General features: G+C 35.5%; 2 protein-coding genes across 2 annotated transcripts in view; both read left to right on the forward strand.

Moving 5' to 3' along the window:
• LOC143715439 (uncharacterized) overlaps positions 1-25,589 on the forward strand; it is a 266,032-nt gene that overhangs the window by 159,221 nt on the left and 81,222 nt on the right. The gene's annotated exons all lie outside the window — the stretch shown is intronic.
• Positions 859-6,717, forward strand: LOC143715451 (uncharacterized). Its single transcript, XM_077207265.1, has 3 exons — positions 859-1,000; positions 4,668-4,913; positions 5,395-6,717. The coding sequence occupies exons 2-3, from the start codon at positions 4,832-4,834 to the stop codon at positions 6,165-6,167; spliced, it is 855 nt and encodes a 284-aa protein (XP_077063380.1). The 5' UTR covers positions 859-1,000; positions 4,668-4,831; the 3' UTR covers positions 6,168-6,717.

A 25,589-nucleotide genomic window follows, 5' to 3' on the forward strand; every position in this document is an offset into this window, starting at 1 on the left:
TTTTGTGGTGTAGGTCTACATATTTTAGAATTAACTTCAAATAATACTAAGAGTTAACTTCAAATAATACTAATAGTAATTTAAAGATGTGGTAGCATTGGATCTGGACGGTATGGATAACGCTGGGAGTTGGAAGGGGTGTGTTGCGATTCTGCAGGTTCGTGGATCTGAGTGTCGCGATTTCGGTTTCATGTCGCATATCGTTACAGCCCTAGTCATTTTAGAATGTTAAGTTCTACTTCTGTATAGTTATTTTGGTGAAAGTGACTCAAAAGTAATACAGAAGTAATGTAATGCATTACAATTCTGAGACAGTAATATTGTAATGAATTACTTTTAAATAACAGTAACAAGTAATATATAATGTATTACAGTTTGGAAGTAACTTGCACAACACTGCCTAAGACACACACACAACCAGATCTAGAGAGGAAGAAATTGTGCTGACTAGGATGAGGGTGGGTCATACAAAGCTGAATAGTAACACTGTTCTTAATGAGAAAACATGGTGATGGAAATTGTGAGTATTGCCAGAGCAATACACCTGAAACAGTAGAGCATGTAATAGTTTACTGTCATAAATACAATCAGGCTAGACAACGGCTTGTTAATCAGCTGGAAGCAAAGAAAGTGTCTTTAGATACCAAGACCTTTTTGGAAAGAAGTTCAGGATACATTTTTGGTTTCTTACTTTCTTTTTTGAAAAGTACAGGCCTTTTTAAAAAGGATATAAACTCTACTTTATATGTTTGGTTTTGTTTGTTTATTTTGTTTGTTTATTTTGTTACTCCCGTTCCTTACTCCAACCCAGTGGTGGCGGTAATGCACAAGAAATAGTTGCTAACCGCCAATTAAAAAGAAGAAGAAGAAGAAGAGACGAGCTGAAACCTTTCTTTTACTGTCTACGGCTGATGAGGCTGAAAGTGACGCTGTTAACGATCTTGCATGAAGGACACATGTGGAATATTTTCTTTGGATGCCGTATATTTCCATTCTGCAGGTGAGAGATGTTACCAGATTTTAACATTAAGCAGTTCCAGAGTTTACGTGTTTAAGTAACGTTACTAATGTGATTAAATGCATTGTGTGTCCTGGTTTATTATTAATTAGAGTGTAATAATATGTTGGCAGAGAGTTTTTTCCACAGACTCTGTTTTGGTCTGTTGACGATAAAATGTGCTTATGTGTCACTTTACAGAAGATCTCAGACATTACCATAATGAATGAGTTGAAAACAGGGAAATATTGGAGAACGCACGCCACTTACATTGGCTCGTTCAATATAGGCTAATCAAAGACGATTGGATCCCTAGCCTGATCCCCCAGTCAGTCGACGTCGACTACGTCCGATGTTATCGACTGAAAGGGAAACTTATTTACTGAGTGTACTGCGTTCTGAAAGCATATGCAATTATTAGAAATAAACAGAAAACAAAATTGTTTCGGAAAAAAGTGCGGAAAAGCGGAAAAGTTCATGTAAAAACAGGCTTTAAGTTTGAAATATTTTGATCAATGTTTGTCACATTTCTTTAGTGAAATTTCTATTAAGTTTCTTGTAAAGTACTGTTACTGTCACACTGGGGATCACACAAAATATTAAGGGCAAAGATTTCCCTGTAATTAAATTTTCCCTTTTTTATATTGGTGTGATGTAGGAACAAAACGCAATATTATACACTCTGGCCACTTTCACTGCCCAGTCAAAAAATTGGATCATAATTGCAGTGATTATTTTGTTTCTAGCATGTTATATGTTTGGCAACAGTTCTTCTAACCCTAACTGATGTAGGAAGACACATCATGGCCATACTGTTTTTTTCTAAGGCATGTTTATAAAATCTACTTAAATGTCCTAATTAAACTGAGGCTTAATCCTGGCTTAATCTAAGCCCTGTCTGTGAAACCAGGTCCATATTTTGTAAATAAAACCCATTTTGTTTAAATCTAACCTGGTGTCATCATCTTCCGCCGGGGACAGAGGATTAAAGTGTGTTCTTACTTTTTTCTCCCTTTTTACTTTCCCCCCCCCCATTTACACTTTTTCCTTTGTTACTTCCCCTAGACGAGTAGAGGGATGTCACATTTACGTTTAATAATCTACACAAAGGATATGACGATGTAATCTTGATCTCCGGCTTTATTGCTCAATGTTTGAGTGAATGATTCAATGACTCTCTCATAAAGACTTGAGGTGTGTTCGACTGGAAGCGGCGCTGCACAGACCGATCGGTGTGTGAGAAATGTATGTTTCAAAGTACAGAGAGAGCGATTAGAGAGCGGCTCACAGTACTTGCATGTCATACATCGATCCGTCTCTGCAGCATCGCTTCAAGTCGAACACATCTTTTACTTGTTTCATTACTGGATGAATCTTGAATGATCTTTTAACAACTGAGAAGAGGCCCTAGTGCAAAACAATGTAAAGAAAAACAAAACTGTGTGAATGTCAACTAGCAAGTGTATAGCAATTAGCAAATAACAGTGTAACAAACACGATTAACTGAGCTGCTGAAAATCATCTTTAACTCGTTCAATAGTCCCTGTTTTCACCTCATTCATTATGGTGATGTCTGAGATCTTCTGTAAATTGGCACATCAAGCAAGTCATTAGTGTCAGACAAACTACAGTCATCACTTTATGTGATAATCACCTATCAATGTGTTTTTAATGTTTTACCCCTCAGGTTAAAGTACATGATTAAAAATACTATTAAAGGCTACAGAAACCTGCAAACTCTCTTTCTGACACTGAAATTCATGATTAGTGCAGATCCGAGTTTTTATTTGAATGAATATCTGAAGGGAAATTATGGTCTTCATAAAAGTTTCGATGGCATCATCTTTTATCTTTACACAGTAATGCCAAATAAAGTAATGTTTATAAGCGCAGCGCTGCTTGTGTTCAGGAGTAACCGCTGTATTTCTGCTTTTCTCTTCGGTCAGAGAGGGAATTTTCATTTTCTTTCAGTTTGTTCATATAACTTTACTTACATAATCATTAATTAGGCTCAAATGTGAGGTTTATCATTTTATAATAATTTTTGTTTTGTCAAAACTATATTATTTGAACGGTAAAGTTATTTAAAATGCATTTTTATTGTCATTACAGTTTATAACCAGTGTTGGGAACGTTACTTAAAGTAATTAGTTATAGTTACTCACTACTTGTTCCAAAAAGTAACTGAGTTAGTAACTGAATTACTCTATAATAAAAGTAACTCGTTACCAGGGAAAGTAACTATTTGCGTTACTGTCAGTTGAAATGAGTAGAACAGACAGGTGTTTGTACATAACTTTCGATATTTATTGCACATCGACAGGCAGCAAGAGGTTTATTGCAAGTATTATGCACTTCAAGTATTATCTTTGTAAGATAAGTAAACAGTAACACCTTATAAAGTGCATTTAACTATAGCAAATCATTTCAAACTCTCTCAACCTGAGACAACTGGTCAAGTAAACAACCTGTACTTCCAAGTGTTTTGTTCACAACAAAAGTAAACTTTTAAACAACAAAAAAGTGTGTTTAGCTCTGTAGTCTTATTCTTAATTAAATAAATCAAACTCCCAATGTCAGCCAACTGGTCCGGTAGACATTCTGTACTTCAAGTATTTTCTTAAAAAGTAAACAGTTAAATAATATAAAGTGTGTTTGCAGTAACTGTAGCAAATTAAATAAATCAAACTCTAACAACGCCATGCGTTGCCATTTAATTCGTTATTAAATAAGAGATCTATCGCTAAAATGTGTTGTTTTTTAAATCAAGCTGAGCGTTCGTTTTTTAATGCTGCGATCAGTTGTCATGGATACAGTGTTCTCTTGTGGCGCGCGGTCTTCACTCGGACGCTTCAATCTGTCGCCGTTGTGGATACTCTCTATTCATTCCGGTGAATTAAAAAAAAAAATGCTCACAAACGTGTCCCTGCTTGATATAGACAGTTTTTATGAGAGAAAAAAAAACTATACGAGGCAAAAGATCTACCACTAGACCATTTAAGAACAAATCTTGCGGATCGATGGATTTATTTATGGGTTGAGGAGAGAACCTGCACGGTTTGACAAGTTTGTACCCACCACTTCTGAAAATGCACTTCCGAATGTGTCTCTGTCCCCAGCACATTTCAAACCAAACTGACGCCCGTGGTTACGCACCGCATTTAACGTCCAGTAACGTTAACGGCGTTGTAACGACGGAAAAAGTAATTAGTTAGATTAACGTTACCCTGTTACTGAAAAAATAACGTCGTTACCTAACGTCGTTCTTTTAAACGGCGTTAATCCAAACACTGTTTATAACGTTACCAGACCATTGCCGTTGTTTAAAAACAACTTTGCTACCAAAGCAACATGTAGAATTTAATTTTTAAAACAATTGTTACTTATGCTACAACCCTCTATTCAGTCTGCATATTGCATATTAAGTGAATTTCTGTCGTCGTGTATTAGATTTCTGATTAGTTTAGATAAAAAAATTAACCTCTGCCCCGTTTCATCCTTATAATATTCTGGGTTATATAAAAATTAGCAACCTAGAGATGTTTTGTATACTACTAATATGTAACTCAAAATGCTCTATATTTGAACTAAATGTATTTGAAGCACCAAGTGTGTTTTGCTGTTAAGGTAATCCAGTATAAATTCAGTAATTTATCTCTGATTTTTCCAGATCTGGTCCTGTGGGCGTCAGTATCACACAGTGATCACAGTTCACACCTGCAGTGAAGCCCCTCCCACAACAATTCACCAATAAATACTGGGAATATTCCCATCATCCTACAAGAGAAGGACAAACTCCAGGAGTAGCAGCTGAAATCTGTGTGACTGTTAAAGATGGAGATTAAAGAGGAGATTGAAGACATGAGTGATCCAGAACCATCCAGAATAAAACATGAAGATACTGAGGAACAAATAGGTTGGTGTCTATTCTTTCTTTTTCATTGCTTTGGTAGCCGTGAAATAATAATCAGTATATGAATGAAAAATTCTATAGAAATGCTTATATAATTTTAATCGTCATCTTTATCTACTTTTAATCATCATTTTGTAGGCTATAACAGTTGTCAAACTCCTTTTGATCATATTAGCAAGAGAATGACAGAACTAAACTTTGGCACATCAAATGTCTGATACTTGATCTCTGTTGCTTTCTGATATTAACGTGTAAGCCCTGAGGGCATTTTAGAGTTGATTTTTTCTGAGTGACATACACAAAACTAAAGACTCATAACTCCAAAAGATTCAAAAGGTCGGTATTGTTTGATAGAACACTTTATACATTTTTAGAAAATATACATTACATTATATTTGGTCATTCTCACATTCTCACCGCCGGCGGGACACTTCGGTTAAATCAGGGTTCACTTGAACTGATTCTAATTTTATGTTTATTTTAGATCAAATGGAAGTGAAAGAGCAAAGACAAGAACTGGAGAAATTTGAGGAACATCATGACTTTAAATTTCAAGAAACAAAAGCCAAAAAGCTGCACACCTGCACTCAATGTGGAAAGAGTTTCAGTCAAAAAGTAAACCTTAAGAGACACATGAGAATTCACACCGGAGAGAAACCGTACCCATGCAATCAATGTGTAAAGAGTTTTTCTCAAGCATCAACTCTCAGTCATCATCTTCTCCGTCACTCTGGAGAAAAGCCATTTAACTGTGACCAGTGTGGTAAAGATTTTATTACATCATCATATCTAAAACAACACCTGAAAGTTCATTCAGATGAGAAGCCTTATGTGTGTTCTCACTGTGGAAAGAGATTTTCAAGACCGGACAGTTTTAAACGGCACCAGAAAACACATAATGAAGTGAGAGATCATGTGTGCTGTGACTGTGGGAAGAGCTTTACTACATCTCACAATCTGAAACTGCACCAAATAATTCATACTGGAGAAAAACCTTACAAGTGTTCATATTGTGACAAGAGTTTCACTCGGTCTGGAAACCTGAAAGAACATGAGCGACTTCATACTGGAGAAAAGCCATTTAACTGTGACCAGTGTGGTAAAGATTTTATTTTATCATCATATCTAAAAAAACACCTGAAAGTTCATTCAGATGAGAAGCCTTATGTGTGTTCTCTCTGTGGAAAGAGTTTTTCACGACTGAACAGTTTTAAAGTGCACCAGAAAAGACATAATGACGTGAGAGATCATGTGTGACGTGACTGTGGGAAGAGCTTTACTAGAGCTAGCAGTTTGAAACGCAACCAAAGAATTCATACTGAAAAAAACCTTACAAGTGCTCATATTGTGACAAGAGTTTCACTCATTCTGGATCAGTGTACTCAGTGTGAGAAGAGTTTTAGACATTCATTTTGTTTTCTCAGTCACATGAAGAAATGTCATAAGTCAAGGGTTTGAAATTAACGCCAAATGCGGGTAAAAATAACCTGTGGCGGGTAATGCTGTCGAATCACTCCCAAAAGCACAATATCATCTTTTTTTAACTTTGTGAATTTGGTGAAATTCTTATAGAAGTAGAAAGGCTTGTTTGTAGTTTGATCAGGGAACTAAAAGAGTGTTTGAAGCTTCAGAAAATAATTCTTGCAGTGTAAATAATGATCTGTTTCTTTCTTACTGGTTAGTTTGCAAAATGGTTGAATTGGATATATTAATATGATTTACATATGATTAGCTCCCACATTGTGTTTTGACAGTGCATGCAATTATGAAGAACAAACCGATCTAATAAACAAAACCATTTATCTTTGATCAATGTAGTGAAAACTTTACTTCATCATCAATTCTGTAAAAAACACCTGAAGGTTCATGCAGATGAGAAGTTTAATATGTGTTTGTGAAAAGTTTTTCACTGTTGGAGCTAAAAATAATTTTTTTCAATAATTATATGATGTAGGATAAATACAAGCATGTATCACAAAATCAAGCAACATATACATGCAAAAGTGTTGTACCTTATCAGTCGGTCACTCTCGACGGCCACCGGCTGGAGTGCCACGTACAACGGGCATGCAGTGTCCGGGGTGTGGACGAGCCCCCAACTGCACTGGCACATCAACTGCCTCGAGTTGCTAGCAGTACGACTTGCTCTGAGCCGCTTAAAAAGGCTGCTACAGGGCAGGGACGTGCTGGTCCGTACTGAGAACATTGCAACCGTTGCGTACATTAACCGACACCCGTGTCTGGGGGGACTCAATGTGTGGTCCTTGGACGGGATGCGGAGGTTCTAGGTGACTTACCCCCAGAGGTACTTAACACCATCACTTCGGCACGGGCACCGTCTACGAGACGTTCTTACGCCTTGAAGTGGAACCTGTTAGTCAAGTGTGTTCCTCTCACTGAGAAGACCCCCTGAAGATGTTTGATAGGGTCCGTGCTTTCTTTCTTGCAGCAATGGTTGGAGCGAGGGCTTTCTCCCTCCACACTCAAAGTACATGTTGCCGGTATTTCAGCATATCATGACCACATAGACGGCAAAACAGTAGGAAAGCACGACCTGGTCGTCAAGTTCCTTAGGGGGGAAAGATGGTTAAATCCTACTCGACTCCCCTCCATACCCTCTTGGGACCTTTCCGTGGTGATTTGAGCTCTCCAGGATGCTCCCTTTGAGCCTTTGCAATCAGTAGACTTAAAGCTTCTCTCCATGAATACTTTGCTGCTGGTTGCACTGGCCTCCATCAAGAGGGTAGGGGACCTGCAGGCATTTTCGGTCCACGAATCGTGTCTAGAGTTTGTGCCGGGTGAAAATCACGTTGTACTGAGACCCCGGCCTGGCAATGTGCCCAAGGTTCCTTTCCACTCCCTCCAGGTAGTGAACCTGCAAGCGCTGCCCCTGGAGGAGACAGAGCCAGCCCTGGCTTTGCTCTGTTCCATTACTCTTTGTCTGTTACGGAGGCCAAAGGGTGTCTCCAAGCAGAGGATGGCCCACGGCATAGTGGATGCCTATCAGATCTTGACATTCAGACCCAAGAATGTGAAGTTCCAATTTTATTATTAAAGGAGCATTTCACCCGTGGGAACATTCATCTTTATTGAAAGTGGGTCATATATGTAGTTGAAATATAATAAAATGTTCGAATTTGGTGCCTTCTTGTCCGAGTAAAGACAGAAAGTAACTTTGGGGGGGCGCATAACTGAATTTTTTTGTACTGAAAACCACAACTTCCACAATGTACCACATTGCACAGCTCTGCAAGCCACTCCCACTAATCCAGAACAACGCTGAGGAGGTATCCGCCTATCAGATTCAGAGAAAGCACTCTACCGTCTACAAGGCTGGGTGCCGCCAGAGTTTGAAATTCATTTCCCAGAAAAAAAATCTAGTTTGTTGCCGAAATCATTATTGAATTACTCCTCGTTTCTATTTATGTTGGATGTTCAGTCCGAACATTGTAATGCAATTTGGATTTGCAAAATAAGAATAAAAATATGTAGGCATGACCATTATTTTGTTATCTATTATCATGTAAGGTAACAGAAGGTTAGTAATGTTAGTTCCACTGATGAAATGTTGGTCGTCCAAATTTATCTAACATACACGTGGAATAAAACACTAATAAGGAAAACAACGTAAATGTGAACCATTTATTTCAATAATGATATCAACAAAACTAATTACGTTAACAATAAAAGTTCAACAATAGAATAGTAACAACAATAGTGCCTACTGAGCTTCCTCAACTTATTGGTGCCTGCAGTACTGGCACCGACACGAGCGGGTAGAACGACACGACCAGTCGGCCTCAACTCGAGCCAGTCCGGGCTCCTCGTCCGTGACAGGCAGGTCTTTTGATTTGGCTGATGGAGGAACAGGGCGCGGCTGCTGTGGCTTCTGCAGCCGATGCAGGAGACCTGCCTGTCACGGACGAGGAGCCCGCACTAATTAACTAAACTAAGTAAAGGAACTAATTTACATGCTTTTAAACATGCTTTTCAAATGATACATGAGTTTCGGTAACAGGACTAAGAAGACATGCGTCCATCTTCTGCTTAGAAACCTTGTAAAAATATAAATAAAGTTCCCTGAGATTGATCAATACACATTTTGAATAGATAAATATATGTAGTATTATATTCAGTGTTGAAAAAAGATAAAAAAAATAAAGTTTAATTTTGAAGAGTTACCACAAACAAATGTTACCCATTCGGTGGAATGGTCCATTCCGTTTCTCTCAGAAATACGTCACAGCACTGAACTAAAATCGGTTGCAACTTCCGGTTCACGGGGAATTTCAGAATATGCGGCCCCTTTAAGAAACATGACGCTCTGAGTCTGCGCACTGTGGATGCGCAGAAGACGAGGAGATATTTCAACAGTTGAGGCTGGAGTGACGCTGTTAACGATCGTGAATGAAGGACAAATGTGGAATATTTCCTTCGGATGCCGTATATTTATTCTGCAGGTAAGAGATGTTACCAGATTGCTCGAGTTTGTGTGTTTATTGTGTGTTTATGTAATGAAATGCGTTGTGTGTCCTGGACTCTGGTTTATTATTATTAGAGTGTAATACTATGTTGGTAGAGTGTTTTCACAGACTCTGTTTAGGGCTTCAAACTAATTGTTTTTATTAGGAAATAATACACCTCCGCTCGCAGTCGGTAAGAGAAAATATCTCTTAAAAAAGTATATTTTTTTAGGGGTAATTTTCCCTCAATAGAGCTCGGGCGTAGACGTTTTGGAATTGTGCTTTGTGGGTAACGGCGGCCATTTTTGAGGCAACGCAAAGGCCAATTTATACTTATGGGTCTGGTGCGCGCAATTGAGAGTGATGAGTCACGTGCCGATTTGCGCGGGGTCTGAGCCGGTCGGCCATGATGGTAGGAGAGCTATCGGTTGCCAGGGGCAACATCTTCAGAACTTCACAGAGGCGCGAGCGTTCCAGAGCTCTTTAATTTTCGCGCATTTATTATTTTCCCTCATTCATTATTTCGGCGGGACAGAGACGGATATACGAATACGAGAAAGAAAAGGAAGAAAGTAAAGCAATGCAAAAAGATAAGGCGAAAGAAAAGGGACCTTACAGTAACAAGCTCACACCAAGTGGTAAACAGTGGTATTTGGAGAAGCAGCCTCAAGATATTTGTTCTTTTGCACTAATAACAGTATTATTATTTTATTATTATTGCTTATGTTGTCCATGAAACTTATGTTGTCCAAATATATATATATATATATATATATATATATATATATATATATATTCAGTTCTCAATAAATATTGTTTAGCCATATCAAGTTTTTTGAAGCATTTATTTCAAAGAAATAAAAAAGTAATGAACAAGGGACTCAAACAACACTTTCGCACATGTTCGTTAAAGCACAGCAAACCGTGACAATCTTTTTAAAGGCATCAGCCAAAGCAATCTGGCGTCTCCTCGTCAGATCAGAGACTTGCTCTCCCTGATGCTGTGTCCATTTAGGTAACCTAAAAAACTGTATTCCATTGTTCCTATGTTTTCCATATGTAAAAAAAGGTACTGTGAGGTACTGGAGTAGTTTTTAACGCAGCAGTGACTTCCAGGCATGGTAAAACAGTGCGGAAATGCGAGAACTACCGAGTTAACAACACACGTAAACAATCATGTTTTGATAGATCATAGATAGAGCTAAGGTAATAGCGTAACCGGCCGGTCTCCACTGGCGCCAAGAAAGAGTTATATACCGTGACAAAAATAAGTTGGCAATTCCATACACTGACAAACTTAATAATAAAGCCAAACAACGCTACTTTAAAAAAATGAGTATATAGGCGAAATCGATCTATGAACATATGGTGTAATAAATATGAAAGTTTACCAAGCCTCAGTTTCTCTCATACCTGGTCTGTGGAGTGAGCGCTTACACCTCCGATCAATTCAAAAACTTCAAGTTACTGGAGGCTCACCTGCAGTTCACAAATGGATGGGTGCAAGATCTGCAGATCTACAAAGTAAACACGGAGAAAACAATTGTTCGCACTAAGGTAGAATTAACGTTAACCAAGCATCAGTGTTGACGCACACAAACTTGTCAGATTCTGTGAGCTATGAAGCTTGTCTATGCGGGTTTGTTACACTTCAGGAGTATTTACTCACCTATCATACGTGCAATAATCCACTGTTTTTGTCCGGTAGTTCTGTAATCCGGCATAATATTGACGAACATTCACCCTAGACACAACCCACCGTTCACCAAAACAAGACGCCTCACTTCCTATTTTGATTATTTATTTATTTTTACTTGGATGTATATACTTGCATGTATTTGGAAATATTATCGAAGGTAATGGTTTTCCTCCATACAGCGTCAACCCAAGCCATCCGTCACCTCTTTGTAATTTCAGACACCATGTTTTTTTTCCAAGTAGGAAAATGGTGAAAATGGCGTTTGCCCTGTCGATCACAGCAGTACACAATACAGCAATACTGAACCATTTTTCTAAAAATAGCCTTAATTAAACATAATATTATCTAATGACCAAAGTAATTACCTACTGCCTACTATACAGTAGGCTACATCTACTTCCGTACCATGATTCCCACATATATTGCGACGTGACGAAACGATCCGGAACTCTATTTTTCCTACTATATCTACCTATCCACTCCATGTCAGGGCTTTTGTATTACTTGCATTAAATTGGAAACATTTAGGCTTAAGTTACTAATTTTTCATTATTAATAGTCCTGGTTCTACGGGAGTTCTAGAGATCTCAATGAAGATAAGTAAAAGCTTTTTAGTAGAGAGTGCTTTCTTAGCTTTCTAATATCCATTCAGAATTTGTATAAAACTTGTTTTTCATGCTGCTAGGACCAATGGCCACATACACGCTGCAAAGCTTTAGTAATTACATCCTCATTTAGGCAGGATTCACTCATGAAATAGCAATGATTAACATTGATAGTCATAGCATTGTTTGTTCCCGAATAAAGCAGCCTTTTCACTGAAATGGTTGAATAGTCTGCTGACTGACTTACTCATAACAGTCCTTTGCTGCCACCAAGTCTCTATGCCACCTACTGGACGTAACTATGTAAAAATCGTATATGAATAGGGTTGCAACTACCGATTATTTTAATATTTGATTAATCTGTCGATTATTTTTTCGGTTAATAGTTTAATCGGATGAAAAAAAAATCCAAAAAAGCATTCATTTCCAACCCTTTATTCAAAAACAGAACTGACAGTGCAAATTCACAGTGCAAAAAATCCAGTGCAAAAAAATGGACTAACAGAAAAAACAGACACGGGTCAATGACGTATAAGGATTTTCAACAGGCCGATTTTAAAATACAAAAAAAAATAATACCTGTTGCAATTGTTCAAACATTAAGGATGTTGTGGATGTTACACATAAATTCATATACAATTTTTAATTTAAGTTATTTTAGTGTTTCTTCATCTAGATGAATTGGCCATAGCCTTAAAAAATGTCATGTGGTGTGACCGTGATTTATCTTAAAATTAATTCATTTCCTTAACCCTTTCACACGTAAGTTTAAAATATTCTAACTGACCCCCCAGCGTGAGTTTTTCAAGGCGACCGTTATTTAGAACATGTCACTTTAATGTTTCCATGGTGACGCGTCATTGCTTGTCACGTGGCACAGCGCAACTACAACACAGCGATGAATGAATGATGATCTGCTTTTATGTAATTTTTCCTTTTTTATTAAAAATATACACAAATGTATTAGCTATAGCATGAAACACTGATATTCCGATTGTCAAATATTTGCAAGTGGAAGTGTTTTGTTGTTTAAACATCTTTATAACGATCGCGTTAGTTGAGCTGTATGCGCAATGGGCGGCGCCATGTTAGTTTGTTTCACAGTTCAGAGAATCGGATCTGTTGGATTTACAACACGTCAATTCCTCCACTTCTCACGAAATACATGAAAGTAGGTGGCCGGTGAACTGGGAGAAGAATAGGATAAAATGTAAAGCTATACTACACAATGTGTATCTGATATGAATAAAAGTGTTGTCTTATTATAATGGAAAGGAAGAAGAATTATTGCCGCTTCCATAGACATCAGTGTGTTTTTTACAAACTCAAAATCATTGTTTTGCTAGTAATTATGTGTATTTTAGTGTCTGAAACCTAAAATAAACATTATGTGGTTGAAAACACTCAATAGTTGTGATATATGACAGCACTGAGTGGGTCCTTCTCTGGCTCAGCGCAGTCAACGCGCGAAAGCACGTTTGAATTTAGAAGTTGATCACGTGATGCACTGACCGTTCTAATCACACCGGTGTGATGGTACGCTACAGGGACCAGCCAAGACTGATCACACCGGTGTGATCGTACGTGCGAAAGGGTTAACATGCTTAGCATTTTTTTTACAAGTTCTTAGTAGTTAAAGTGTTTAGAAACAAAGTATTTGCATTTCTTTTAAGTTTTTGTAAATAATGATCACATTTTTTTGTTCTATAATTTTAGATATTTTTCCTGTAAATCACATAAAACTGATAAAAAATGTTTTAAAAATATCATTCACTTAAGCATACTTTATCAGTGATTAGTAGTATTACGATTCGGCTTATGTCAAAATGATTTATGACCCTATGATTGACAGGTGGGCGGGGCTAACCTTTGACCTTCCGGAGGATGTTCCGGAGGTCCTTTGATGTAGGGATTAACCTTTGACCTTCCGGAGGGGTTGTTCCGGAGGTCGCTTAATTTAGGGATTAACCTTTGACCTATCGATCGATCAAGTTGACAGTACATTCCGGAGGATGTTCCGGAGGTCCTTTAATGTAGGGATTAACCTTTGACCTATCGATCGATCAAGTTGACAGTTGTCTTTGCCCTATTGACTTTTGTATGATATATGAAGTTGCCAGTTGTCTTTGCCAGTTGTCTTTGCCCCATTGATTTTGACCTATTGACCCCGGGGGGAAATAACTTCTTGGTGTGGGAAATCCCCATCGTGTCGGGGTGAGAAAATAATTTTTCTAATGTCGCATATAGATTAGAATAGATTAGAATTACAAAAGTAAAATCATCTTACCGTTTCACTATGGTGAAGAATTGGATTAAAGTTGACAGTCTCCACACTGTGTGTGTGTGTGCGTCTGTCTGTGAGTGTGTGCGTGTCATCCGATATCCTGGCATTCCTGAGCACGCTATATAAATGGGGATAGTGAGAAAATATCTTCCAGTAACTAAAGTTGAAACACATTCTGTTCTTTAAAAGTATATAAATGAAATGTACATTTAGTCATTTACAAATACCTTACACTAAAGTAGATTTGAAAAACATTCATTCCTTTAAAATAAATATCTTACTGATCCAAGTATTTAAAAAATAAAATCATCTCACCGTTTCACTATGGTGAAAAAAGCCCCCATGTGCGTTTCTCTCACACTCCTTGCATTTTGACAGTCTTTGAGCTAAATGTGTGTCTGTGTGACACATGATATCCTGGCATTCCTGGGTATGCTATATAAATGGGTATAGTGAGAAAAATATATTTTTTCTAATAATGCCAAATACCTTACACTAAAGTTGAAAAACATGTAGCCTACATTTAGAAATATAATATTTTTCATACTAACTAAAGTTGAAAAATCATACTGTTCTTTAAAAGTATATAAATGAAATGTACATTTAGTCATTCACAAATATCTTACACTAAAGTTGAAACACATTCTATTCTTTAAAAGTATAGAAAATATTTTTTTTTTCAAAATAAAAATCATCCTCCATGTTTTAGAGATACATACAGGTTATGAATGGGTTTACAAAAATAAAATCATCTTACTGTTTCAGAGAATTGGGTTAAAGTTGAAAAGTTGAAAAGTTCCCCGAGTGATTCCCTCTCACACCCCTTGCATTTTGACAGTCTTTGAGTTAAATGTGTGTCTGTGTGACACCGGATATCCTGGCATTCCTGAGCACGCTATATAAATGGGTATAGTGAGAAAAAGTTTTTCTAATAATTTCACATATTTTACACTAGAGTTGAAAAACATTGATCTTTAAAATGGTTATAAATTTTAGTCATTTACAAATATCTTACACTAAAGTTGAACACATTCTGTTCTTTAAAAAGTATATAAATGATTATAAAAAATCTTTTAAAAACAAAAATAAAATCATCTTACATTTTAGAGAGTTGAAGAAGTAAATCCCAACACATCATTGTCCATATAACGTATGAATGTATTTACAAAGATGCAATAAGTTTAAAGTTTTGATACAAAATATCCCCGAGTGTTTTTCTCCCACACCAGCGTTTTGACACACTGTGATTCAGAGTGGAGGAGGAATGTGTGTGTGTGTGTGTGTGTGTGTGTGTGTGTGTGTGTGTGTGTGTGTGTGTGTGTGTGTGTGTGTGTGTGTGTGTGTGTGTGTGTGTGTGTGTGTGTGTGTGTGTGTGTGTGTGTGTGTGTGTGTGTGTGTGTGTGTGTGTGAGTGTTCAGCCAGCAGTATGAGACGTTGAGGATGTTTTGTTAGTGTTAATCTTAAAAGTTAATGTTAAAAATAAAAGATAATTTAAATTCAATTCAATGAATTATTTAAAGTATTAATAAAAACGTTGTAATACAGTCGTATCTTCTATTTATCTTTTGAAGATTACTGTAATGATTTTATTTAACGGTGACCTAAAGTATAATTTTTATTAATATAGCCATAATGATTTTTGTACTGTAACAGCATATTTAATCCCGTACACAAACACGACCATCACAGAAAACAACATCTTTACATTGTTTTTACATACATTGCACTCACACTAACTCAGTTCCATAAATTAACTAATCTCCATATTTAAATTAAATGATTATAAATATAGAATAATAACAAGTATGTTACTAAAATGAATTCAAACAATTTAAACATAGTTTTAGCTAAATGAATTTATATAAAAAAGTATATAAAATTACCTTACATTTTCATAGTGCCGAAGATGTAGTTCTTTATGCAATGATAAAAACAATCCAAAGTCATAAACAAAGCCCTCCTGGTTCCTTCAGTGATAAACTACAGGGTGAAATGAATGCATGACCCCCGAGATACAGGACAGATGAGCCTCTGGGACACAATTTCATAGCATATGTAAAGTTAGTCTGCTTTCCAAAGTTTTATTCATACTAAATTCATTTCAAAATCTTAAAAGCTTAAATTAGATATTTTAAAATTAAAAGACTGTTTAAATCAAAGCTTTAACGTTTTATTAAAATTGTATCTTCTATTTATTTTCTTAGAAGACTTATGTATGATATAAATGATTTTACATAAATTTAACCTAAGCTATTATTTTTACTAAAGCGTCTGTTCAAAAAATAAAGCAAAAACCGTACTTTGGTATCTTAGACAAAAATATTTCAAACAGTATTTTTTGTCCATGCCGCATGAAACATGTTGTCAAAGTTTGTCACAATGTTTTTTTGTAGTTGTTGTTTTTTTGTTTTTAAGAAATCCCAGGACTCTACATTGCTCTTATTTAGATTAAGTTGTATCATTTAGAAAACCACTGTACATTTTCAGAGACGCGATGTACCTTTTTTGGTCCATCACACAGCATATTTAATTTTACTCCTCTTAATTCAAAGCATGATCTTACTTTTTCTATGGTAGCTACATGATCTATTGCACGTATAAGGTGTATATCATTTTTTACTTTTCTTGTATCTCCCAAACTATCCTTAATCAGTGTGGAAACACACAGGGTGAAACCCTTTACTGAGAATATACTATCGGTTATCTACTCAAAATATATGTAGAACTTTAAAATGTTAGCATTTGTTGATGCGACAGTTTGTCTGTAGGCTGCATGAACAGCCTTTGGGAGAGCAGCTGATGATACTATATAGCAGGAAAACATGCCCTTTGACCTCCTCCATTTTGGAGGCTTTTTGTTAAAGACCCAACAATTTAGTCCTTAAGCGGCTATAGTAATTTATTGCCATGTGTAACCTGAAAAAAAAAAAAACTGAAAGAACATTGTGGACACGCAGCTCTGACGTTTTCCAAGAGTATTTTGCCCAGCCTCTTCTTTATAAAAAGTCAAGACAAATCATTTCTGGACCAAAAACTTTTGCACCCTCACTCCTCTTACCACCTCATCAAAAGACATGTCTAAAAGTGAGTATTGTCTCTATAATTCATTTATGCTACGGTGTTTTATTTAAAAAGATTGTTTATACATAAGGAAAAGACGGTATAATTCATTAGTGTTTTAAACGTACTATTGCTGTTTAGCTTACCCTCTAGCATGCTTTGTTGCTCTTACACATTGTTATATGTTCTATATCAAATGTTTTTGGCATCATATATGTTTCAGAAATATATATATATATATATATATATATATATATATATATATTTCCCCCCCATCCAAGCACATTTTACTGTAGTTGGCCGCTGCGGGGTTTCCATAAAGGACTTTTAAAATAAATGTTTTGGTTTTTATTCAGTTTTAAATCTTATTTAGATTATTTGAGTCAAACATGGTTATATGTGCATAGGCCTATTTAATTATTTAATCTGTATTTTATTCCTCTTCAGTTACTTACTTTTTAAATTTCGGTAGGCTACTTTTTAATTCTTCCTTTACTTTGTCTTTGATTTTAACTTTTAGCACTTTGCATGATAAAATTGTTTAAAATGTAAGCTGTAAATATGAATGGCACAATGTGATAACCAAAATATATAAAAGTTAAGTCAAAGCTATTTATATAGCCTAGCGTTTTTCACATTCTCATAATTTAGTTATACATTCTGACGCCGGGCACTGTCAAGCGTCTTCTTTCAGATGGTTCAATATTTATGATATTATGCTCCCCTGAATGGAAAAGAACTGTAAACTTCATCATTGTACTGTAATGAACTGCGTTACTGCCTATAGGATGATTGCATGATTTTTTCCATTTAAAATAACATGGTCTTTCCTTTTCTCTCTCTCTCTAGAGACAGCAAACACTGCAGGACAATCGGGCATCCAAGTAACATGTTAGTGTGGTTTATATTTATTTTTAATGAGAAACATTATAGAGTGCAACAGGCGTTTTCTGGAAGTAAAAACACTTCCGGTAACCAGCGACTGTGAAAAAGGGGGCAGGTACTCTATTGGGTGTATAATGAACAATTAACAGATGAAATGACAGATATTTTATGTAAACAGGCAAAATCTCTTCATCTGATGGTGGCCATGTGTTTTCGCCTATCATAACTGGTTTAACTCATGGCTCCTCCTTTGAGATCAACATAACTTCTGACGAATCAAGTGTACCGGCACATTGTAAGTGTAATAAAACAGTTTCGCCTATGTATTAAATTAATCTTAATTAAGCAGTCCGAGTTAACTATTTGGGACCAATTGGAAATTTACATTCTGATCTAACAGCGTCATGTACAAATTTGTCATGCTCCTGGATTATTTTACTATACTACATTAGCCTTTTATTTACTGATGATTTTATCAAAGCGACGAATTAACTCAATTCATGGTTGCAATAATAAAATAAATGAACAATTGACAGATGAACTGACAGATATTTTATGTAAACAGGCAAAATCTCTTCATCTGATGGCGGCCATGTGTTTTCGCCTATCATAACTGATTTAACTCATGGCTCCCCCTTTGAGATCAACATAACTTCTGACGAATCAAATGTACCGGCAAATTGTAAGTGTGATGCATGAAAAACTATTAAAACAGTTTTTCGCCTATGTAATGTATAAAATTAATCTTAATTAAGCAGTCCGAGTTAACTATTTGGGACCAATTTTAAGGAAAGTTACATTCTGATCTAACAGTATCATGTACAAATTTGAAATATTTTGGTACTATTGAATCAAGTTAAGTCATGATGAATTTATCTTATCTGGTGTCATGCTCCTGGATTATTCAGAATTGTAACTATAGCCTTTTATTTTACGGCACTTATTTATTTTACTACAGATTTTATCAAAGCCAAATACTGTCCAAAAGGGGCGACTGGGAAAGAAGAGAAACAGGTCAATACAAGGTTAGATTCAATCTTTATATTCTTTCCCCATTTTGCCTTCATTTTCCTTTTCCTGTTTTAATTTTTCTATTTTTATATTCTCAGATCATCAAGGGTTTCTGAAAGCAAACACCAGTCAGTTGGTTGAAAATATGAAGAACATTGATCCAATCATTGACGATCTTGACTTGCACAATGAATCAGTTGCAAATGTGTGAGCGAATCCAACACGCCGGATGAAGATGAGGGAACTGCTGGACTGTGTGATGAAGATGAGGGAACTGCTTGACTGTGTGAATTGTGAAAGCATTGCCAAGGAGCTGGTCAATGCTTTGTGCAAGCCCATCATCAAAATGTTTTAACATATCGTAAATTTCAATTGTTTGATAAATTATCTAACGATTATACCTAACTATCAGCAGTTATATGTGAAACGAGCTCAGTCGCATTAGAGATGGATTCTTGTTTATATTGAACCGCATGTTTAACAGCTCTAGGGTTCTTAAATTGTTTACCGCGGTTTCATTTTGAACAACACTATCGTAACACTTATCGTATCGCCGGGTGTGATTGTAATGTTTTGTATGGTGTTTTTCTTTACACTTTCCCCCTGGATATCTGGTTCCTACAGTTAGCGGTAATGTTAGTCAACTCTATGTCTTCTCTTTGTTCATATTTGACAGTATTCGCATGAATTGGCGTGATTTAATAAAATGACGGTTTAAACCATCATCTTCGCTTGAGACATTTACATTATATTTTATGGTTTACAGTATATTTTACAGTATTTTACAGTATATTATACCATCCTAGTTTTAAATAGCGCTTAAATGTATATTTTACCCCTTTATGCGGCTACAGAACACCGCACAAGGATCTCTGAAATGTTTTTTGTGTAAAACATCTATGTAGGTCTATCTATGTTTTTAAAAATACACCGAAACAAAGAATGAGTTTAGTTGAATCAGGTTAACATTCTTAATTTAGTCCAAAACTATTAAGTTCAAATAATCCAATTGTTTCGTTTATTTAGGGATAGTGTTCAACAACCTTTACAAATATATCTAATAAGATAACCTTTTACAAAATCTTTACTCGGTAAAGACTCTTATTGGTTTTGTCGCATCCAATGCATCCCCAAAGTAGTTGTTTTTATAATGATTAAAACCGCTTTAATTATTATTATCATGGTCTACACTTTATGGTAAAACACTAACATATCAGAAACTCTTTTAAATATAAACATTAACATGTTTTTATCTTGCTGTTAAAACACATAAATAACGTTTTATTTCAAATGTACACCCCTATACAGCATGATGGGATGGGGAAATCCACAGGCTCACTGAAATATTTAATCTCTGAAATATTCTCATCTAGTATTTATTCATTAAATTATTAATGCGCAAGAATCAAGACTTATAATACCATTTTATTATAAAATTGTGAAACTCCAAAGCTCCGACACGGTCGCAAAGAATGATGAGTTAAGCGGTACAATCTTTTATTTCAACAGTATTTTTCTTTACAAAATGATGATAGACCGACATTAAATATACATAAAGTAGACAATAACTCCATTTACTTAAGTAATTTTTTTTTTGGTTTACTTAACTGAAACAGGTTCTTTCAACATGACTTTGAATGAGAAAACAAATATAACGGTGTTCAATGAAAAATATTTTTCAATAAACTGAACAGTACCGTAAAATAATTTTCGGCTGAATTCTCTCGGACGACATGCAGGTCATGGTTATTTACGGCGTCCTGATGACGACCCCCACCGTACACACCATGGGTGCGAGGGCGGACCCCAATCGCATGGGTTAATAAACTCTACACAGAGTTTCGACGTTTTCGACGAAACCCCGTTTCGACGCTACGGACGGATGCTTCAACGACGTCGGATTCGATATCGTAAAAAACGCGACTGCGGGGGTACTACAACATCTCATTGATCAAAAGTGGATCTAAAGTGATCTCATTGATCAGATGTTCCTGTTTGTCTGAGCATTTGGCATTTGTCAAAAACACAAGCTTCCGAGCGTTAAAGCACTAGGCCTGGACGATTGTGCTGCAAGGACTCGCTCAAGAGATTCCGGGGGACTTTCACCATCCCATCATGCTGTATAGGGGTGTACATTTGAAATAAAACGTTATTTATGTGTTTTAACAGCAAGATAAAAACATGTTAATGTTTATATTTAAAAGAGTTTCTGATATGTTAGTGTTTTACCATAAAGTGTAGACCATGATAATAATAATTAAAGCGGTTTTAATCATTATAAAAACAACTACTTTGGGGATGCATTGGATGCGACAAAACCAATAAGAGTCTTTACCGAGTAAAGATTTTGTAAAAGGTTATCTTATTAGATATATTTGTAAAGGTTGTTGAACACTATCCCTAAATAAACGAAACAATTGGATTATTTGAACTTAATAGTTTTGGACTAAATTAAGAATGTTAACCTGATTCAACTAAACTCATTCTTTGTTTCGGTGTATTTTTAAAAACATAGATAGACCTACATAGATGTTTTACACAAAAAACATTTCAGAGATCCTTGTGCGGTGTTCTGTAGCCGCATAAAGGGGTAAAATATACATTTAAGCGCTATTTAAAACTAGGATGGTATAATATACTGTAAAATACTGTAAAATATACTGTAAACCATAAAATATAATGTAAATGTCTCAAGCGAAGATGATGGTTTAAACCGTCATTTTATTAAATCACGCCAATTCATGCGAATACTGTCAAATATGAACAAAGAGAAGACATAGAGTTGACTAACATTACCGCTAACTGTAGGAACCAGATATCCAGGGGGAAAGTGTAAAGAAAAACACCATACAAAACATTACAATCACACCCGGCGATACGATAAGTGTTACGATAGTGTTGTTCAAAATGAAACCGCGGTAAACAATTTAAGAACCCTAGAGCTGTTAAACATGCGGTTCAATATAAACAAGAATCCATCTCTAATGCGACTGAGCTCGTTTCACATATAACTGCTGATAGTTAGGTATAATCGTTAGATAATTTATCAAACAATTGAAATTTACGATATGTTAAAACATTTTGATGATGGGCTTGCACAAAGCATTGACCAGCTCCTTGGCAATGCTTTCACAATTCACACAGTCAAGCAGTTCCCTCATCTTCATCACACAGTCCAGCAGTTCCCTCATCTTCATCCGGCGTGTTGGATTCGCTCACACATTTGCAACTGATTCATTGTGCAAGTCAAGATCGTCAATGATTGGATCAATGTTCTTCATATTTTCAACCAACTGACTGGTGTTTGCTTTCAGAAACCCTTGATGATCTGAGAATATAAAAATAGAAAAATTAAAACAGGAAAAGGAAAATGAAGGCAAAATGGGGAAAGAATATAAAGATTGAATCTAACCTTGTATTGACCTGTTTCTCTTCTTTCCCAGTCGCCCCTTTTGGACAGTATTTGGCTTTGATAAAATCTGTAGTAAAATAAATAAGTGCCGTAAAATAAAAGGCTATAGTTACAATTCTGAATAATCCAGGAGCATGACACCAGATAAGATAAATTCATCATGACTTAACTTGATTCAATAGTACCAAAATATTTCAAATTTGTACATGATACTGTTAGATCAGAATGTAACTTTCCTTAAAATTGGTCCCAAATAGTTAACTCGGACTGCTTAATTAAGATTAATTTTATACATTACATAGGCGAAAAACTGTTTTAATAGTTTTTCATGCATCACACTTACAATTTGCCGGTACATTTGATTCGTCAGAAGTTATGTTGATCTCAAAGGGGGAGCCATGAGTTAAATCAGTTATGATAGGCGAAAACACATGGCCGCCATCAGATGAAGAGATTTTGCCTGTTTACATAAAATATCTGTCAGTTCATCTGTCAATTGTTCATTTATTTTATTATTGCAACCATGAATTGAGTTAATTCGTCGCTTTGATAAAATCATCAGTAAATAAAAGGCTAATGTAGTATAGTAAAATAATCCAGGAGCATGACAAATTTGTACATGACGCTGTTAGATCAGAATGTAAATTTCCAATTGGTCCCAAATAGTTAACTCGGACTGCTTAATTAAGATTAATTTAATACATAGGCGAAACTGTTTTATTACACTTACAATGTGCCGGTACACTTGATTCGTCAGAAGTTATGTTGATCTCAAAGGAGGAGCCATGAGTTAAACCAGTTATGATAGGCGAAAACACATGGCCACCATCAGATGAAGAGATTTTGCCTGTTTACATAAAATATCTGTCATTTCATCTGTTAATTGTTCATTATACACCCAATAGAGTACCTGCCCCCTTTTTCACAGTCGCTGGTTACCGGAAGTGTTTTTACTTCCAGAAAACGCCTGTTGCACTCTATAATGTTTCTCATTAAAAATAAATATAAACCACACTAACATGTTACTTGGATGTCCGGTTGTCCTGCAGTGTTTGCTGTCTCTAGAGAGAGAGAGAAAAGGAAAGACCATGTTATTTTAAATGGAAAAAATCATGCAATCATCCTATAGGCAGTAACGCAGTTCATTACAGTACAATGATGAAGTTTACAGTTCTTTTCCATTCAGGGGAGCATAATATCATAAATATTGAACCATCTGAAAGAAGACGCTTGACAGTGTCCCAGCGTCAGAATGTATAACTAAATTATGAGAATGTGAAAAACGCTAGGCTATATAAATAGCTTTGACTTAACTTTTATATATTTTGGTTATCACATTGTGCCATTCATATTTACAGCTTACATTTTAAACAATTTTATCATGCAAAGTGCTAAAAGTTAAAATCAAAGACAAAGTAAAGGAAGAATTAAAAAGTAGCCTACCGAAATTTAAAAAGTAAGTAACTGAAGAGGAATAAAATACAGATTAAATAATTAAATAGGCCTATGCACATATAACCATGTTTGACTCAAATAATCTAAATAAGATTTAAAACTGAATAAAAACCAAAACATTTATTTTAAAAGTCCTTTATGGAAACCCCGCAGCGGCCAACTACAGTAAAATGTGCTTGGATGGGGGGGAAATATATATATATATATATATATATATATATATATTTCTGAAACATATATGATGCCAAAAACATTTGATATAGAACATATAACAATGTGTAAGAGCAACAAAGCATGCTAGAGGGTAAGCTAAACAGCAATAGTACGTTTAAAACACTAATGAATTATACCGTCTTTTCCTTATGTATAAACAATCTTTTTAAATAAAACACCGTAGCATAAATGAATTATAGAGACAATACTCACTTTTAGACATGTCTTTTGATGAGGTGGTAAGAGGAGTGAGGGTGCAAAAGTTTTTGGTCCAGAAATGATTTGTCTTGACTTTTTATAAAGAAGAGGCTGGGCAAAATACTCTTGGAAAACGTCAGAGCTGCGTGTCCACAATGTTCTTTCAGTTTTTTTTTTTTTTTCAGGTTACACATGGCAATAAATTACTATAGCCGCTTAAGGACTAAATTGTTGGGTCTTTAACAAAAAGCCTCCAAAATGGAGGAGGTCAAAGGGCATGTTTTCCTGCTATATAGTATCATCAGCTGCTCTCCCAAAGGCTGTTCATGCAGCCTACAGACAAACTGTCGCATCAACAAATGCTAACATTTTAAAGTTCTACATATATTTTGAGTAGATAACCGATAGTATATTCTCAGTAAAGGGTTTCACCCTGTGTGTTTCCACACTGATTAAGGATAGTTTGGGAGATACAAGAAAAGTAAAAAATGATATACACCTTATACGTGCAATAGATCATGTAGCTACCATAGAAAAAGTAAGATCATGCTTTGAATTAAGAGGAGTAAAATTAAATATGCTGTGTGATGGACCAAAAAAGGTACATCGCGTCTCTGAAAATGTACAGTGGTTTTCTAAATGATACAACTTAATCTAAATAAGAGCAATGTAGAGTCCTGGGATTTCTTAAAAACAAAAAAACAACAACTACAAAAAAACATTGTGACAAACTTTGACAACATGTTTCATGCGGCATGGACAAAAAATACTGTTTGAAATATTTTTGTCTAAGATACCAAAGTACGGTTTTTGCTTTATTTTTTGAACAGACGCTTTAGTAAAAATAATAGCTTAGGTTAAATTTATGTAAAATCATTTATATCATACATAAGTCTTCTAAGAAAATAAATAGAAGATACAATTTTAATAAAACGTTAAAGCTTTGATTTAAACAGTCTTTTAATTTTAAAATATCTAATTTAAGCTTTTAAGATTTTGAAATGAATTTAGTATGAATAAAACTTTGGAAAGCAGACTAACTTTACATATGCTATGAAATTGTGTCCCAGAGGCTCATCTGTCCTGTATCTCGGGGGTCATGCATTCATTTCACCCTGTAGTTTATCACTGAAGGAACCAGGAGGGCTTTGTTTATGACTTTGGATTGTTTTTATCATTGCATAAAGAACTACATCTTCGGCACTATGAAAATGTAAGGTAATTTTATATACTTTTTTATATAAATTCATTTAGCTAAAACTATGTTTAAATTGTTTGAATTCATTTTAGTAACATACTTGTTATTATTCTATATTTATAATCATTTAATTTAAATATGGAGATTAGTTAATTTATGGAACTGAGTTAGTGTGAGTGCAATGTATGTAAAAACA

Source organism: Siphateles boraxobius, unplaced genomic scaffold (genome assembly GCF_051911475.1).
Source record: "Siphateles boraxobius isolate OS27281-9 unplaced genomic scaffold, OSU_SipBor_1 6, whole genome shotgun sequence".
NCBI lineage: Eukaryota > Metazoa > Chordata > Actinopteri > Cypriniformes > Leuciscidae > Siphateles > Siphateles boraxobius.